This window comes from Echinops telfairi, unplaced genomic scaffold, assembly GCF_000313985.2.
Source record: "Echinops telfairi isolate 266 unplaced genomic scaffold, ASM31398v2 ScPeMD7_7420;HRSCAF=8458, whole genome shotgun sequence".
In the NCBI taxonomy this organism is placed as follows: Eukaryota; Metazoa; Chordata; class Mammalia; order Afrosoricida; family Tenrecidae; genus Echinops; species Echinops telfairi.
Window position 1 is genome coordinate 47310696 of NW_022111320.1, and position 18734 is coordinate 47329429.

Sequence of the window (18734 nt, forward strand, 5' to 3'; positions counted from 1 at the left end):
ATATATTTACCTATGTACATGCTGTATTTAGACCTCTATAAATGCCCTTTGCCTCCTAGTTCTTTCCTCTATTTCCTTTTACTTTCCTCGTGTCGCACTATCATGTTCAGCCTTCATTTGAGTTTCAGTGAATCCTCTTGGTTACATTGCCCGTGATCAAGCCCTAGCAGGCCTCCGACACCCTCCTCGCCATCAATTTTAGATCACTTGCTGTTCCCTTGTCCCTGGGTTTGTTAATACCTACGTCCCCCTCTCCCCCGCCACATTGTTATCTCCTCCAGATTGTTTATCCCACCTATCTTATCTAGATAGACCTGCAGAGATAATAATATGCACAAAAAACCAAGACAGAGCAGAACAAAGGAACAGAAAAATCCAATGACAAAAAAAGAGAAAAGCCTATAAATTGGTCTGCTTGGTGACCTTTAGGAGTGTTTACTGGTCAAGTCTGATGGGGTGACACATCCTAGCCCCAAAGTCTATTTTTGGTATTCCCTGGGGGCTTTATTGCTCTGCTCCCCTTACTGTTCTGTTACATGCCCTTAGTGTTTCGCCTCAGTGTGGTGGGGTCAGATTGGGCACAATTCCTGCACTGTGTTTCCAGTTGTCTCCCATAGCGCTATCAGTCAGTGAGGGACATCAAGTCTCGTGTTGGGGCCGGCCCTATGATCCTCTCTGTGCATTGGCTGCTCTGAGCAGGAATATCCTCCTCAGGGCTTGGTGGGCCAGGATGTGCTCCACTCTCTCCCCCTCCCTCCCACCCCCTTCGTTTACTCCTGTGTGCTCTGATCAGAAGCGCCCCTCTCCCTGAGCTGTAGCTTCCGTGCTGTCCTCTCAAATGGATTCCTCTACGGGGAGCCGGGTACTATCCACATAGCTGGGATTGAGGCAGGCCTCTCAGACTGGGTCCACGGTGTTTTCAGGAACTCCCCCAAGAAGGTGTTTCCATTTCTTTGAAACGTCAGCAGAGAAGCATGAGCCTTTAGGGTCCAAAATCATAGTCACATCTATACCCAACACAGTCGTAAATTACGAGAAGACTTCCAAACGCGTGGGGAGACAGAATCGAAAGATCATGGGTTTTTTCCACCAACTTTAGGAAGCCCCCACCCCCTTCCTATGATGTAAAATACTATTTTAAAGGGGGTGGGGTCCCAGGAAAGCTGCCCACTTGGGAGAGCCACAGGGGAAAGCAACCTTGTGGGGTGGGCCCCGGGTGGTTGCGTGCCCTCACGAAGTTGGGAGCAAGCCCCTCCCCTCCCTCTCAGTTCACAGGCATGACCCGGCAGGATGCTTTTCAAAGCCTGACTCAGAAAGCGCGGAGGAAGGGCGTGGGTGGAGACGTGACCAGCGCCAAGCTGAAAGACTGGCTGATCTCGCGGCAGCGGTACTGGGGCACGCCCATCCCCATCGTCCACTGCCCAGCCTGCGGCCCCATGCCTGTGCCCCTGGAAGACTTGCCTGTGACCTTGCCCAGCATCTCAGCCTTCACCGGCAAGGGAGGCTCCCCACTGGCCACAGCTGCCGAGTGGGTGCGCTGCACCTGCCCAAGGTAAGGCCTGTGGGTCCACAGCACCCTCCCTCCCAGTGCTACCTCCACTTCCCTCTTCCCTGGCCTGCAGACCCAGGAGCAAATGTCTTCTCGCCGCCATTCAGCCATGGGATAGCCATGAGCATCTACCCTGGGCGTTTTGGAGACCACGCCTGTGCACCGGCTTCTTCCTGTAACAAACCCACACCCACACTGCATTTCCTCGCCTGCCTTTTTGAAGACAGGATCATGTTTCTCTGTCAGCTCCGGATGTGTGTCAAGTGCAGTCTTTATGACGCCACTGGAGCTGGCACCAGCAGTAGCCTGCCCAGCCCCAGCATTTTCCCTCTCCCTTTCAGTGGAGCCACCTTTTGGATCCTCCTGAGAGAATTTGTGAGTGACTTGGCCCTTGGCCAGGACGGTTCCGGGAGAACAACTAGTGGGCTCAGTAAGGAGCCGCGGAGTACCGTTGAAAGGCCCAGCGACTAATGGAGTCAAGCACCCGGGCTCTGCCTCTTCCCCTTAGCTGTGTGGCCTTGAGAGAGTCACTTAACCTCTCTGGACTCCAGCCCTTTGACAGGGACCTAGAGCACAGGCCCTTGGGAGGAGTGTGTGAGAGAGGGCCGTTGGCATGGGCAGTCCTGCACGCAGCATGGCCCCCAGCAGCCTGGCTGCCACCCACCCCGCTCCTCGCCCAGGTGGTATTGCGATTTGAACTAGGAGCAGAGGGCCTGTTAGGGGAGCCCTGGAGAAGCTGGAGCTGTTGATGGCCTTACCGGTGGTCGCTGCAGCAGGGCTCTGCCGGTGGGGTTCCGGGGACAGCAGCCCTTGGGGGTGGGGGTGGGGGGGAGCAGGCGAGCTGGGTACTTCTCGTGAGCCTGTGGGTCCAAGTGCCCCTCAGCCAAGCAGAGCTGCCTAGCAGTCGGGGCAGCAGGCACTGGAGTCCAGCGAAGTGGATCCCTTCTCTCGTGCTCCAAGACCTAGGGTGGGTTCCTTAATCTTCGGACCCTGCATTATGCACAGTGCCTATCTCGTAGCTCCCGTTGGTTATGGGAATGACTTTCGGAGATGTGATGGTTGCTGCCATGCTGTCACTGTCACCACCGTTGCCTCGTCCGTACCGCCCACTTCGGGGTGTGAGCAATCAAATGCACTGTCTTTGAATCCACCAACCAGGTGGGAAAGAAAGCCGGCCGGCAGCCCTGAGCTCCCTGTGACGGCTTTTATAGACCGTACCCCTGCGTCAAAGGCGAAGGAGGGGAAGGAACCTGCTTCTAATCACTTCCCAAAATAGTATCTGCGTTCCGCCTGGTTGCTCTCCAGATGACCAGCCCAGCTTTCATTTAGGGACATGCTGCTGAGATCACTCATCTAACGCAGCCCAGGACGGTAATCCGCAAGACTCCCTCGAGGCTTTCTCCGTCCGACAAGTGCCTGCCCCCTTAGGGACCACCTCCACTCCCAGTTTAAGGCCCTTTAACAAAAAAGCATGAGACTGCTACTCCTGGGGCGCCCAGAGAAATCTGGGGCTTCCCTGTGCTCTCCTCAGCCCCTTCCATGATATGAGCCTGTGGTGGGGCTGGAGTGGCCGGGCCCTTGGCAGTTCTCTGTCAAACTCTTACCGGCTACTTCATGTCCACGTGAATGTAACCCCTCTGTCACTTTGAAATTCAAAGTGAACTCAAGCCCTCGCACACTGAGCTGGTGGACATTGCCGCGGTTCTTGTGGGGGCTCATGCTCCCTCCCCCACTTCTCTAAGACCTCCCAAGAAGTTGCCCTGTGACACGGGAGAGTTTTGGAAACAAGACTGGTCCTGCTTGCATTCTTCAGAAGCGAGAGCCTTGACTCTCAACTGTCCACTCCCCATGGCCACAGAGGGTCCCATTTAGACTAGCTGGCTCTACCTGTCAGACGCGAAATGCTGGTCCACTGCTGAGCCACGCCTTGAAGAGTCTTCAAGGGAGCTAGGCCCCCTCCTTGTGCTAAACTGAACCAAGGGAGGCCCTAGGCATTGTGGCTTTGAGTACCCACCTCCAGCTCTTTGAATCCCACAGGCCTGCCAGGCTGGGGTCACGTTCCAAGAAGGTTCCATGCCTCAGGCATCTCTGTTCCCAGAATGGGGACTCTGTCTTCTTTTCAGCCCTTCAGGCCCTAGGCAGCTCCCTGAGTTCTCGTCCATGGGCTGTGGGGCTCTGCCCACCCTCCTGAAGGGAAACTGCCTGTAGGCCGTTGCATACTGATAAATGCTTCATATCCAGCTCTCTGGGAGCATGGAATAAGGGAACACGCATTTGTAGCGTTTGCCAGTTTCTGCGGTGTGAACACTCCCAGGGCTAGTTTCCAGCTACCAGCTTGAGCCACTTGCTGCAGAGTTGGGAAGAGCTGCTGCCAGCTGGGGAGAGCTGGCTCGTGCACACTACAGTGGTCACTTTCCTACAGCCCCTCCATGGTGGCCCCCTGCCTGCAGAGGAGGGGAGACCCCAGTTCCTCCTTCAACACACCTGGCCGCATTTGGCTTCCAGCCCCTCTCCGTAAATGGATTTGCTCCGTAAGCATCATAACATAGGCATTGGCTGAGGGCAAGCTTGACGTGCCTGAAATAGAGGTTAATGCTCAAAGGAGACGCCCCGTGTCTTTTCCTCCCAGGTGAGACTTTGCAGCAGGTTAAATTGGGAAACGCAGAGACGAAGGCCCGTAATGGCCAACGAAGGGAATTTCCAGTTGGTACATTTCCTAAAGCAGCTTGTACGGTCCAGTATGAAAGGCAGAGCCTTCCCTGGGTTGGCTTTTCATGATGTGCGTTATTCTTAGGGCATGTTCACATTCCGCCTCCTTTCCAAAGCTTTCCCCAAAGCTTGTGGGAAACTGCCTTGAAGTTTAAAGAGAACACAATCGATGGACTGCATTTATACTTCTTAGGTGCAAGGGAGCTGCCCAGAGAGAGACCGACACCATGGATACCTTTGTTGACTCGGCGTGGTACTACTTCCGGTACACGGACCCCCGCAACACTCAGAGGTAAAGCCCCTGGCAAAGTCCTTACTAGCACAGGTCACTCACTGTGAGCCCCTCAAGAAGCAGACAGCAGGACGGAATTAGATGCACCAGAGGTGGATTGGCGATTCAAATCCCTGTGAAGGAGAAAGGGGAGAGAGGACGAGGAGTCTCTGTGACTCAGAGGTTAGAGGTGGGAGTACACCCAGGCCGTCTGCGCCTTAAATCAGCCACTGAAAACCCCGTGGAACACAGTTCTGTTCCAACACATGGGGTTTCCGTGAGCCAGGCAGAACTGACGGGGTGGCAGCCGGGGGTGGTTATCTGGAGAAGCATTAGGTGGGGAGAGCTCTCAGGCCACGATGCAGTGTTAGCACTTGTGAAAGGAGACGGGGTGGGGGTGGGGGGCAGTTCTGGGGAAGTTTGAGTAGGAAGAGCCTTTGACAGCAATGTTGCTCTGAAAAAGCCGTAACCAGGCCCACGGGTGTCCCCAAGCACAGTGCCCCTTAGAGAGTTCAGGCTGGTCAGAGATGCTACCTCCCCGGCCACACTCCAGTGCCCAGCCATTGCCTGGCATGGACACCACCACAGCACCAATGGCCTCAGCCAGGGCTGTGGGTCAGTGCTGCTTGCTGAGACCGGCTCTCCCTGCGGGAACATGGTAAATCATAGCTGAGGAAACCCCCAGTGTACCAAAAAATCATCATAAACTGAAAGGGGATGGACATGCTGTTGTCATCCCCCGCTGACCCTGCGTTTATGTGGTCATGGAGATGGAATGCTATTTGTTTAGCTGACGATCACCACGTGGCCTTGCAGGAGGCCGAGCAAGAGCGAGTGAAGGAGCCTGGTACCACACACAGTCAACTTGTAAAATTGATCAATCAATAAAGAGTTATCTACTGTTTCCTCTTTACCAGGAGAAACCGAGAACGACTGCAACGCGGGGGTTCTGAAGAGACAGGGCTGGGGGACAGGGAAGGAGTGGGGCTGGGAGCAGTGGTTTTCGGGACCAATGCCTCGTGGCACTGTGTTCACGTTAGCTCAGCGCATGTATTTCTTTGTTCAGGAAAAAAAATTACAGAAGAGAGAGAGTCGTAGACACGGAGGCGAAAGCGCCTGAGAACAAAAGCACACCAGTGTTCAGAGCATGGTCAAAAGACACTGTGCTGAAAATTAAAAGGACCCCAGCAAGCAGCCTTTGTCCACGGTAGAAATATTCCGAAACCCAGTAGTCCACGTGTACACATGCCCCCTCCTGATTCATCATTCGTCATGAAAGAATGCATTTCCAGTTAGCTGGGTGGCCCACCGTATCCCTGCCCGCATCCTGCCCTGGACTGTTACAGTCCCATAGTTGGGTTCAGGCATACCGAAAGGAGTGGGATCCTAAGTAAACAGCACCCCCACAAAGACAGAAGTCACCCTCCAGGGTGCCCCGGCTCGCCTGCAGGGGGCTCCTTCAAGCGTGGGCTGTGGGTGCATTCCCATGAGTAACAGCTGACGTGGAGCCCATGGGGGTCAGGCGCCTCAGATTGCCCCAAATGAAAAGCCCTCTGACAAGGAGGAGACGCGACGTGGCCTTGGTGGGGCCCTTGGCTGTGAGAGGGACATCCTGTGACCTTCGGTTCCCAACACATGGAGCCCGCGCAGTTCAGCCCTTCCCTCACGAAAACGCAAGCTCCCCCGGTCCCAGCCTCAGCGTTGGCTTATGCTCACAAGGATGGTTTCTCGGGCAGCTCACAGGTCCAAGCCATAGTTACGTTCCACATTGCACTCCCTTGTGTGTTCTCGACGTATCTCCTGGATAAGTACCATCTTTGGCTTTCCTGTCTCCTCTGTCATCCTCATTAGCTGTTGGATGCCTTTGGGAAATTATTGTGCACCAAGAAAACCCTTGATTTCAACACAAACCCATCAGCATGCCAGGAGGAGAGGGAGCCAGGCTGCACTAGGGGCAGACGTGTGGTGGGCGGTCACACCTACAGACGCCCACCCTTGCCCTTGCTGAGAGCTGTGGGCAGACAAGTCCATGCTGGGGGGGAGGGGGACGACCTTGTGTTGTGGGGTGAGACTCAACCGATATTTCAAATTGTGGAGTAGAACGCTTTCCTCCGAGACCGAAGCTTAGTTTACCTGATTGGATGGCGTAATGGGAGGGGGCTGTCTCTCTCTCTCTCTCATCACCAGCCTCCCCCCCCCCCCCATCTCAATCAGATCATGGAGATTATCTGTGCCCATCGGGACTGGAGAGCTTAAGGAAGGCTTTCTTTTAGGGGAATCCCTTTTGGCTGAAAAAGAAACGGTGATCATGCTGTGCGTTTGGTGTTAGGACACTAGGTCAGAAGTTCACACCCACTCTCCACTGCAGAAGAGGAGGCGCTACTCTGCCCCCCCAGAGATTCAATCGTGGAAACAAACCCTAAGGAGAGTTCTCCATCCCGAGGGTCACGGGGAGTCAGAATGGACTCCGCTGCGTCGGTTGAGTCAGCCGAGCTGCACACAGGGCAGAGTCGTTGGGCTGTGATCTCCCAGTCTCTACTTGGTCTCTCGGTTCTAACAGCCACCGCACTGGGTGCACAGAACTCTCACAAACCACCCCGACAAAGTGTACCCTGAAAGGGTTTATTGAGGAAGTTAACAAGTTGTAACGCCAGTGAGGAAAGCTCGCATTTGGGTCGTCAGCACGTCATTCCACTGCCAGCCTGAATCGAACCGCTCAGGTGTGTGGGTCAGCAAGTCCAGCTGCCTGAATTAAGTGCCCAGAGGCACCCTGCTCCACAAGCCTGCCGCCTGCCCAGAAGCACCCTGCTGTGCTTCGTGGGTTGGGCAGCCCCTCACTGTCCCATGCTCTGGGTCCTGCTGCTGCTGCTGCTCTGATGTGAGGGCTGTCACCTGGATCCAGGCGGGTCACTGCGCAGGGATCTCGGGTCCAGAGGATGCCTTCTACCCTGGCTCTTACTGGTCATGAGATCCCTCCTCCTGATTCTCAGAGGGCCCATTTTATACACAGCAGGATACCATTCCAGGGAATCCTGTTCACAGTTACTCAGGTGAATCCTGTCCGTATCTCCCCCACCTTCTGACCAGACCCAGGCAGGGAAAGGTCATTTGGTGAGAGTTCGGGTGGACGAGCCACACTGACTAATAATTCACTGCCCCTGTGTTGGCCTATGCCAGTTTAATTCCTAATCTACTTGCTGACAATCGCTTCTTTCCAGGCTGCTTTTAAAATAAGATTAAATGTTTAAACCTGCCCGCAAGTCAAGTGCCTGCACTCTAAAGGCTACATCGCCCTCTGTCGGTGAGAACTCAAACATTGTAATTATCTAAAAATAAAAGCAATCTATTCAAGAAGTCTTGGTGGCTCAGTAGTTAAAAGTGCTTGACTGCTCACCAGAAGGCCAGCAGTTTGTACCCACCAGCTGCTCCACAGGAGAAAGAGGTGGCAGTCTGCTCCGTAAAGACAGACAGCTTTGGAAACCCTGTGGGGCACTTCTACTCTGTCCCATGGGATGGGTCTAAGGTTTAGGCATTCAAACCTGTGCGTCCTACTGAGATCACGGGTTTTCCGACTGGTCTGCTTTTGTTTTGTGTGAAAACGGCAGTTGTTTAAGTGCCAGGGATGGCTTCTAGAGTCAGACCCACCCAGCATACACAGCCCTGCCTTCCAGTCGACTGGACTCACAGAGCCCCTGGGTGGGGCTTCTGAGACTCCCGTCTTGACAGGAGCAGGCTTCGGCGTCTCCTCCAGGCGAGGCTGATGGGTGCCCAGCAGCAGCCACAGGCTCCTCCTATCACAGTGTTTCTGAATCGCATCCATGAAAACTGGTCTGACTGGTTTCCTTTGTGATAGCAGCCTTTCTCGTGTTGTATTTTAAAAGGAAGCCCCTGTTCTTCCCTGACACGATTTCATTCAGGACACAGGCAAATGGACGGCCCTCTGATCCCCGCCGTGGCGGCGAGCTGACCGACCGGCTGTTTCTCTTTCTCCAGCCCCTTCAGTGCAGCCTTGGCAGATTTCTGGATGCCTGTGGATTTGTACGTCGGAGGCAAAGAGCACGCTGTCATGCACCTGTTCTATGCAAGATTCCTTAGTCATTTTTGCCACGATCAAAAGATGGTCAAACACAGGTGAGCATCACACTACCTTGCAAAAGAATTCCGTGCCAGGAATAGCACCTTGAAGCAGACGTCAGTTCTTCTGAAGCAAGGTACATACAGGGGGCTTCACAAAATGTGGGGAGGGGGTGGGGAGTGGAAGTGAAAGATAACAGAATGGCCCCAAGAACCTTTTGAAACCCCTTCATACAGGTAGCAGAAAAATTCTATTTTCTGAGGCTAGTCTGAGATTACTGTCAGCCTTAACCCTTCAGCTACATTTATATTGTTTCATTCGATCTAGCATGTGGTATTGAATCCTCACATAAAACCTAGCCCTCTGCTGCTGAGCTAGATCACTGAGGTTTTTACTTGTGAGGCAGAATAATTAAGGTTAACGGCTTTTTATAGCTTCTCACCGAAGGTTGTCTTTAATCATCTATTCTGCTCCAGGTAAGCTCTGTGCTTAGACCGGATGACTCCTGCCTCCATACAGCACCCTGATAAAAGTAGTAATCGATTAAAATCTGGGAACCGAATCCCATTGCCAACCTCTTAATAAATTTTCCCCCATGGTTCTATTATTTATTCCCCATTGTGTTCAGGAAAATGTGTGCCTTTTTATTGCCCTGAAGAATACCCTGCGCACACACACAAAATGTAGTTGATGCATGTGTACATTTTTTAAGAATAAACGAGCATCCCTGTGGCCTTAGAATACTCGGGACACCCCTCTCATTACATCGCCCCTCTCTCTCCATCTGCCCCAACCCCACCCCCAGCTAGCCCCAACCTTGGCTCTTAAGTTATTCATTTGCTCACTCGTGATTCTTTATCAGTGTATTTCCTCCATGCGTGTCCTTAAATGATGCACGTGACTTTGCATTCATTTCTTGGTTAATACTTTGGACGCTGTGCTAACACTGATAAACTTTGTGTGCCTGTTATTTCTTCTTCATAATAAACATGAAATAGTAACAGAAAAAAATACATATGTGTATATATATATATATATGGAGTTTGCTTATAATTACATTGATGCTATCTATAGATCAGTGAGGGGAAAGGCATGATTTTTTTAATATTTGTCTTTCTGTCTATAAGCATCCTATAGCTCTCCATTTATTTTGTGTGTCAAATATTCTTCAGTAAAATCCCGTTTTCTCCGTAGTGGGATGACACATTTTTGTTGTTTTGTAATTTTGCTGCTGTTATAAATGGTTTCCCTGTTTTAGGTGGTTGTTGTTTTGGTTTGTTTTTGTTTTTTTGGCTGCCATTATTTAGTAATACAACCAATATTAGCGTATTGATGTTATATCTGAAAAGCTTACTAATATTTTGCCAAGAGTTTTTATCATAAACAGACATGGAATTTCATTATGCGTTTCCCTAACCCATGGATGGGTATGATCATGTGGTTTTTCTCCTTTAATAATTAATATGGTAACTTTTATCAATGTAATTTTTTTATTTATTGAAAGATCATTATATTGGAGGCTCTTACAGCTCTCATAACAAACCATACATCAGTTGTATCAAGCATATTTGTACATACATTGCCATCATTATTTTCTAAACATTTACTTTCTATTGAGCCCTTAGTATCAGCTCCTCTTTTTGCCCTCCCTACCTCCCCCATCCTCATGAGCCTTTGATAAATTATAAATTATTATTTTCATATCTTACACCAGCCACTGACTCCCTTCCCCCATGGTTTCTGCTGTCTGTCCCCTGGAGGGAGGGGTCTATCATTGTGATCAGGTCCCCCTTCTTCCCCACCTCTTTCCACCTTCCCCCTACCCTCTCCTGGTATCCGCTGCTCCCATTCCCGTTCCTGGATCCCGTGTGCCCTCCACTCTTATCTCTTCTCTGTCTGCACCTGTGCACATGCTCCGGTCTAGCCCGCAGTGAAAGGCAGGACTGGGGTCATGACAGTGGGGCGTGAGGAAGCCTCAAGGAACCAGAGGAGCATTGTTTTCATTGGTGCTACACTGCGCCCTGGTGACCCTTCCTCGTGACCCTTCTGTGAGGGATGTCCCACTGTCTACAGATGGGTTTTGGGTCTCTGCTCTGACCCCTCTCGTTCTCAACAATATGGTTTTTTTTAACAGAATTTTTATCTCTGAAGTATACATTTTGTGTGCATTGCTGTATCCATTCTACTGATACTTTGCATTCGACTTTGACGTCTGTATTCATGAGTAAACGAGCCCTGACGAAAGGTCATAGGCATGAAACCACTCCCTTACGATCCACAGGATTGGCGGTTCGAACCCGCCAGCCTCTCTGGGAGTCAGAAACGTGACAATCTAGAAACCTTAAGCCCAAACCAAACTCCCTGCCCTCGAGGGGAGTCCACTCCAGTCGTGACCCGGTATGACAGGGTGGGACTGCCCCTGTGGGTTTCTGACGCTCTGTTTATGGGGGTAGAGCCCCGTCTTTCTCCGGAGGACCAGCTGGTGGTTTCAAACTGCAGGCCTTGTGGATCGAAGCCCAACTCAGAACCACTCTGCCAGTAGGGCTCCTGCAAACCCTCAGAGGGGCTTGGTTCTGCCCTGTGGGGTCACTGGGAGGGAAGTGACACGCCAGCAGTGGGTCAGGCTTGGTTGGGATAGTCGGGTGAGCTTTATGGGATGTGTTATGGCATATGCCTCCCCACCCCACCCCCTGTAGGATCTGTGCCAGACTGGAATTGTTCGTTTCGTAGTTGGTAGCGTTTAGCTATCAAGCTGTTTGGGGCGATTGCTGCGTGGTTATAACCTCGTTCCAGTTCGCTGTTTCTTCGTGGGTCCGTTGGGGCTTTTTATTCCAAGAACACGTCTCTCTTTCTGTCCGTTTTCAAACTTGCTGGCAAAATGTTTTCTACAGCTCACTTATTATCTGTGTTGCATCTGCTTGCTTTCTCCCTTTTGCTCCAAATATTGTTTACTTATTATCCTCCCTTTGTTTTCCTTGATCATGCTACCCAAGGATTGCTTAATTAGTTTATTCAAAGGCGGGAACATTAACTTTGTTGATCCTTTCTTTATTCGTTTTCTGACTTCTTAATTACTTCCTCCTGTCCTTGGGTTAATTCTGTTCTAGGTTCTTAGGTTGGATGCCTACAGTATTTTCCGCTTTTCTCGTGTGAGCAGTCAGATCGGTCTATTTTCCTGTCTCTGCCGGGGCTGGAATCTGCAAGGCTCCTCTTTGCTACTGTTTCAGCTCCTAGTGTTTCCTGGTTCCCACCGTGATTCGTTTCCTTTCAGCATGTGTGTAGAAACGTGGTTTTGATTTTAAGATAGAGTCCTCTGCTTACTAATCATTCCTGTCTTAATTACATGGTGATCAGAGAATGTGGCCTTTGTGGTATTAGAACTTGAAGCCTTGTTGGGTGTTGCCTCTGTGGAGTAAAAACGTTCAGTTTTGTAAATGTGTCCTTTCTGTTGGATATAATCTCTGTATGCCCATTAGATGAAATGTATTAATTAGTGCTATTTTAATCTTTTATTATTAAAAGATCTCTTTATTGGGGGCTCCTACTGCTCTTAGAACAATCCAAATTTGTTATAACATGATGGCAAATATGTTGCCATCCTTAATTTCTAGACATTTACTTTCTATTGAGCCCTAGTATCAGCTCCTCTTTTTTCCCTCCCCCTCCATGATCCCTTGATAAATTATAAATTGTTATTATTTTCATATTTTACACGGACCACTGTCTCCCTTCCCCCGACCACTGTCTCCCTTCCCCCATGGTTTCCGTTGTTTAACCCCCCGGGAGGGGGTTGGTGTGGTCATATGTTGATCCCTCCCACTACCCTAATGGTGTGCTGCTCCCATTCCTGTTCCTGGGTTCCTGTGTCCTGAGCTCTTATCCCTTCCCTGTACCTGTGCCCATGCTCCGGTCTAGCCTGCAGTGAAAGGCAGGACTGGGGTCATGATAGTGGGGGGTGAGGAAGCCTCAAGGAACCAGAGGAAGATTGTGTGTATCATCGGTGCTAGACTGCACCCTGGCTGACTCATTACCTTTTGTAAAAATCTATTTTGATCCATCAGCTATTTTTTTAATCGTTTTATTAGGGACTCATATAACTCCCACCACAATCCACACACATATCAACTGTGCGGATTTGTTTGCTTTTGATGTTTTGAGGCTCTTGTGATACGTGGACATAAACTTGGGACCGTTTTCTTCCTCTTGGAGCATTGAACCTTTGCCGCACGTTCGCTGGGAAGCAGAAGGGGCTAGGGGGCGACTAGCAGTGACAGTGATGTTCCTTATCGCCGGCAGTGCATTCTGCTGTGAGACCCGTATTTTGCTATTGATCTTCCTGCAATATCTTTCCCAGAAATGTCTCTCTCTGTGTGCTTCTGCCTTTTACAGTGCACGTGTCAGTGTCTTCAGTGGTGAGTAACTTTGTGCTATGGAGTTCTTGTTTCGTTGCCTAGATGGCCTTTCTCACAGCTTGGTGTTTAAATGGACACTTTTGTCCATTCCAACACTATTAGGGAACTAGTTATTCCTTCATTCCACGTCATACACACAGACAGTTGTTGGGAAATGGAATTAAAAGATTATAGAATTCTTCCACACACTTTTTCCTTTCTTTTATTTATGTTTTTTTTTCTTTTCTTTTTTTAATTAATCAATTTATTGGGGCTCATACAATTCATCACAATACATAGATCAATTGTGTAAAGCACATCTATACATTTGTTGCCCTCATCATTCCCAAAATTATTTATGTTTTTAATTAATCATTTCACTGGGGAGCTCTTACGTTCCACACACTTCTTGAAGCCTGATCGCGCGCATGTGTTTTAAAAAGCTGGTGGAAAGATAATGGCATTTTCTGAAAGTCCGGTGTGTGCGTGCGTGCGTGCGTGCGTGGGTGTGTGTGTGTGTGTGTGTGTGTGTGTGTGTGTGTGTGTCTGGTTTTTGAGGGTTTTCAGTGATTGAGTGTTTCTGAATTGCCTTTTTCTCGTTCTCGTTGTCTTCCCTGCCCTCTGCTGTCTGATACACGCTGTCGCCTTGAGTGAGGCTCGACCTGCCGATTCCATTCTGAAGTCACGCTTTCACGTGCAGTGATTCTCAGCCCCTCGCCACTGCTGCCCCAGCCCCGGGGCCCTTAAAAACCATCTTCTTGTGCTTAGCTTCCTTCTCCCATGAAGTGGAAACTCCACAGCTTGTCTGTCTGTGTGGGTGTGACGCCCTGTGGAGGGCCATCAGCCTCGGAGCCTGTTTCTCCTGCTGTGCGTGTGTGCTGTGCATTCCCCGTGCACACGTGCACAGGTGAACTTCTCGTGATAGCAAGTTAATCGATACCTTTGTCCAACTCTGCACAACGCAGACACTGACGCATTTCTGGCGCAACCTCTCTCGTCGGCTATGCTAAGGAAGTCCGACACTTTATTTTCACCTTCGTTTTTTAACTCTTCTCCACAGTGCAGACTTACCTCGCTGCTTGTCGATATCTGCCCCCACGAGGCTTTTGTGTGTCTCTGACCTTACCATCTGTGAGACCATTTTGTTTTTACCTAAATCTATACCTCAGAGTGTTTCTTTAGTGACTGTCCATCTAGTACTCTTAAAGACGGTCTTTCTGACGTCTGCTGCCCTCTCTCAATACCGTCTCTGCCCTGCCCCACCCCACCCCGTGTGCTCCCTGCGCAGTGCAGTCTGCGTTCCAGGCTCCCCATTGCTCTCACGCTCTCTCAGACAACGCTGGGATATTTCTTGATAGCCATCTTCCACTTTCTCATGGTCTCAACTCCTCACTGCCGTCAAGTCAGCGCCAACTGCGAGCGGCCCCCCAGGACAGAGTAGAAGAGCCCCCGTGGGTGTCTGAGGCTGGAGGTCCTTCACTGGGATAGAAAACCTCATCTTTCTCTCAGAGCAGCAGGTGGGTTTGAACCACCAGCCTTGCAGTTCGTTGCCCAGACTGTAACCCGCGAAGCCACCCGGGCTCTTCCAGCAGTGTCACGAACTGGCTCAGACGTGCCGTGTAACCATCCTTGGGATCTTTTCTTTCAAGTGTCTTTATCTGTAGACTTTTTAATGAATCTCCTTCATTATTGTTTATCGTCTCGTCTTTCTATTGAACGTCATTCTTTATTTCACAAAGTACATTAAACACACAGCCTTTGTCTCTGAGGTCATTTCCACTCCCTCCCACTCACACTGCGTTCTTCCCTTATCGTGTGTGAGTGTTTACTGTCCACTTATAGTCATTGAAACTTTACATACGGGGCGGGGGGGGGGGAGACTCTCTTCCAGAGGTGATTTGCATGGAGATATAAAACCCTCATGGCTTTTAGGATCATCCAATGACATGGATTTTGTCCCAAATCCATCTCAGGGTCAATTATGGCTACAGATTCTGGAGGGAGATATTTTTTCTCTTCCTTCACACACCACTGTGTGTAAAATAGACTTTTGTTTTGTTCTGTTTGGGTTTTCGCTTGCCTCTTCTGAACCACTGGTTTCTTCTTCTTCCCCACGTATGCAGGTCCCAGCCTGAATGGGGAAGCTCTTGTCTTAGTGTGTTAGTCTGGCTTGCCTGGAGAAAAAGATTCATAGACACTCACGTGTATAAGAAAGAGCTTTATATAAAATAGCAATTGTATATTTAGAAACATCCCAGACCAGTCCAGATCAAGTCCTTAAGTCTGATAATAGCCCTATGTCTGATACCAGTCTATAAATATCCCTTTAGACTCACACGGCCAAGCAAAGATAACAAATGCAGGAAGAGCACAGGCCAGTGGGTAAAAAGTCTTGTGGATCCAGTGACGATGGAATTACCTCAGCGCTGGCGTGGTCTCCACATGACTGCTCCAGCTCCAGGGCTCTGGCTCTATCAGCACAGCTCCAAGTGGATTGTCAGCAGGAAGAGGAAGCAGAGAGTCTGAGTGTACCTGGCCTCCAGTGAGCCATTTATCCCTGTGGCGCCTCCAAATGAGGTCATCAAGCTGTCACCTGATAGACTAGACTCCACCCCTTCGCAAGTTGATACCAGGTTATGTAACTACCACACTCATTTTTAGATGTTACTTTCAAGCAGTCCTATTATGCATGTGTCTTTGGGTTTTTTACTTCATGATGTATCTTTCCATCGCAGGGACCTACAGAGCTTTCCTTCCTTTGTGACTTCTGCTGCCTGTGCCGCCGGATGGACCTGCCATCACTTCCTAACGCCTTCTCCCAGTTGCTCGCGCGCGTGCATGCACGCACGCGCTCTCTCTCTCTCTCTCTCTCTCACACACACACACACACACACACACACACACACACACACACGTGTGATTTGTTCTCTCTATTCTTGGCAAACGTTTCGGGGCACAGAGTAGGGTGAAGACCTGGTGCCAGACATCCTGGATCAAGGGTGTGCCTGTTGTTTTGTCTTTTTTTTTAATAGGTGTTGAAAATGTTTCTCAGTAATTCAAACTGAAACCCAGTTTCGTGAAGAGCCCCTTGGAGAGCTCCCTCGCTGCCCCCTCAGCCCTGCCCCCCTGCTGCTCACACACACGTGGATTCAGTGTCATCCCCGTCCAGAGAGCTGATTTAAACATGGCTAAACTCCGAAAGCAACTTTCTTCTCATTAGACGTGGAGCTCTTCACACGCGAAAATACACTGACCGATTTCAGGACATTAAATGTTCATCTTAACCGCATTAATCTTTGTTAAGTGAGCTGGTTAAAATGTCTACGCCTTGGGTGTTAGAGCTCTGCAGAACCTGACCTCAGTCAATCAAGAGCACCCTTGAAGTTAGAAATGCCATTACTCATAGCCTCCTGGGTATTACACGTTCTCAGTGAGTGTGGGTTTACATAAGCTGACCTTAACGCTTTGGTCTAAACAGATCCAGCGTTATGTCCTTCACAGGAAATAGCTCTAGTGGCAAAGCAGCTTATGAGTTGGATGGTTTCCCTCAAAGTCCTCAGTTCAAAACCACCAGCCACGTGTGGAAGGCTTTCTATGCTCATTAGGATTTACGGTCTCGGAAACCCACAGAGGCAGTTGTTTTTATTTCCATAGGAAACGCCCTCTATGATCTAAGAACTGTGCATGATTTCTGGCTCCTTCCAAGTGGGGTGCATCCTGCCAGCTTCTGAATAAGGATCTGCAGAGCTAACGTAACAAATCAACTCTCCAGTGGCAGGCTAGTCTAAGTGGCAGGGCAGGGCCTGGCCACTTGCACGACTTCTCTACAGCAGTTTAAAGCTCTACTCGAGATGAAAGAAGTCTCCCGGGTTCCTGTATCATTTTAAAATACTGTCCGGGCACGGGTTTTGGCTCGGCCTGATTGACAGTGCTTCCTGGTACCCATCTTGCCCCACCGCCATCTTTAAAGGACAGTTCTATGGTGTAAACTGAGACTCAAACGAAAGCCAAACCTGCTGCCTTAGAGTCCCCCTGGCTCAGAACGACCTCACAGGGCGGACAGAACCGGTCCGCCAGGTTTCCAAGGCTGCGGTCTTGGTGGACAGGGACCGCCCGGAGGTGGCAGGGTCAAGCCAACATCATCTCAGTCTGCAGCCAAGTGCTCTAACCTCTGCTCCAGAGGGAGGGATCCTTTCATTGAGACACACCTGTGAAATTCTTCCAAGATGGTTTTATTCCAGGCTCCCTTTTGTATTTTAAATAGCAGAGCACGCCCTGCCTAGGTGTCTAGTTCCCTGATGCGGATTACCTCCTTCAAGCCGGAGGAATGTTGTTTTCTTTTGTGTTTTTTTTCTCATTTTAATCGGTGCTTCATGGACTATCAGGACAAGCCAATAACGCAGGCACATCAAGAAGAGTTGTACGATCTTCCCCACAGTCAGTTCTAGAAGGTTTTTTCCCCCCTGGTACTGGCTGTCATTCACGTAATCTCTTTCTTCGGCTTTGGCAAAGGCAGCACACACCAAAACACTCTGCAATTCAGCAACTTCTCCACGTACAACTCCATGCCATCGACGTCCTCTGCGTGCTGTACTGCGTGCTCGGTGCCCCTCTCCAGATGCGGGTGGGACCAGCCTCGCCCGAGTCTGCACTGCTCCTCCACCCAGACCCCAGACTGACAGTTCTTCAAGGCAAGCGGCTCTCACTGAACACGCTACCCCGGCGCTCGAAGGAGACACCGGAGATATTTATCATTTCCCGGTTTGAAGAGTCTCTCAGGGCGGTCCCCCAGCCCAGTGTCCCCAGATGGGATTGCAGGAGAAGGTGGACTTCTGTCCCAGACACTCCCCCCTTGGGATCAGAATTCTTCTGCAGACTCCGTGATCCAAAGCTTTCGCGATGGCAGTTGGACACCGTCGCGCCTGCTCTTAGGGCCTGACCTTTCTGAAAAATACAGGGAAGGCTGCTCTGCTCTGCCCCGCAGCCCGGCTGCCTTTGAGTCACACACCTCAGGGCAGGCCTCCAGCCTCTGCCCCTGCCCCTGCCCTTCACCCTTGCTGCCTGTGTGCAGGAAAACCAGGCAGGCACAAATGAGACCAAACTAAGATTGCCCTGTTTCTCTGGTGACCCATGCAGGATTCTCTGAGTAGAATTTTCTAGACCCTCCACACAACTCTTCTCTGCTGATGGGGAAAGGCTGGGGGCCGGAGACCCATCCGCCGTAGGTATGCTTCTGATTGAATGGCCGTGTTTCTGAAAAGCGTCTAAGTCATGTTCTGCTCCCTCTGGGTTAGCATGGTCACCAGGGAGGGCTTGACGAGTGCCAGCCATGGTGCCCCGGTTCCCTGCTCTTTGTCCCAAGAAGTCACTCGTGGCTGGGAACCCCCCAGAGACTGGCTCAGGTGCACCACGGACTGACTAGCTATGTGACTTTGGGTAAGAGCCCCAGCCCCTCTGGGCTTCAGTGACCCCGGGTACGAGGACCGCGAGCCCATCAGCAGGCCCAGGCCTTATGGTTCTGCTGACAGTGTCTCCAACGAAACGTGAAGGTCCGGCCACACAAGGAGCTGTGGCGGCCCTGCCATCACTCCGTGGTCCCTGTCCTCCCATGTCTGGCTGCCCCGGGTGAGGGGCTGACCTCCCCTCCGGGTTTGCCAGCACACCCAGGACAGCAGGTGCCTTAGCTGTGTGGTCATCACGGCCCCCCCCCCGCCCCCCGTTCGTAAGGCGGAATACACA

General features: G+C 50.7%; 1 protein-coding gene across 1 annotated transcript in view; it reads left to right on the forward strand.

Moving 5' to 3' along the window:
• LARS2 (leucyl-tRNA synthetase 2, mitochondrial) overlaps positions 1-18734 on the forward strand; it is a 165670-nt gene that overhangs the window by 114576 nt on the left and 32360 nt on the right. The window contains exons 10-12 of the mRNA XM_045297697.1: positions 1269-1552; positions 4452-4550; positions 8523-8660. Coding sequence (XP_045153632.1) covers positions 1269-1552; positions 4452-4550; positions 8523-8660 — 521 coding nt within the window. The remainder of the gene's footprint in view (positions 1-1268; positions 1553-4451; positions 4551-8522; positions 8661-18734) is intronic.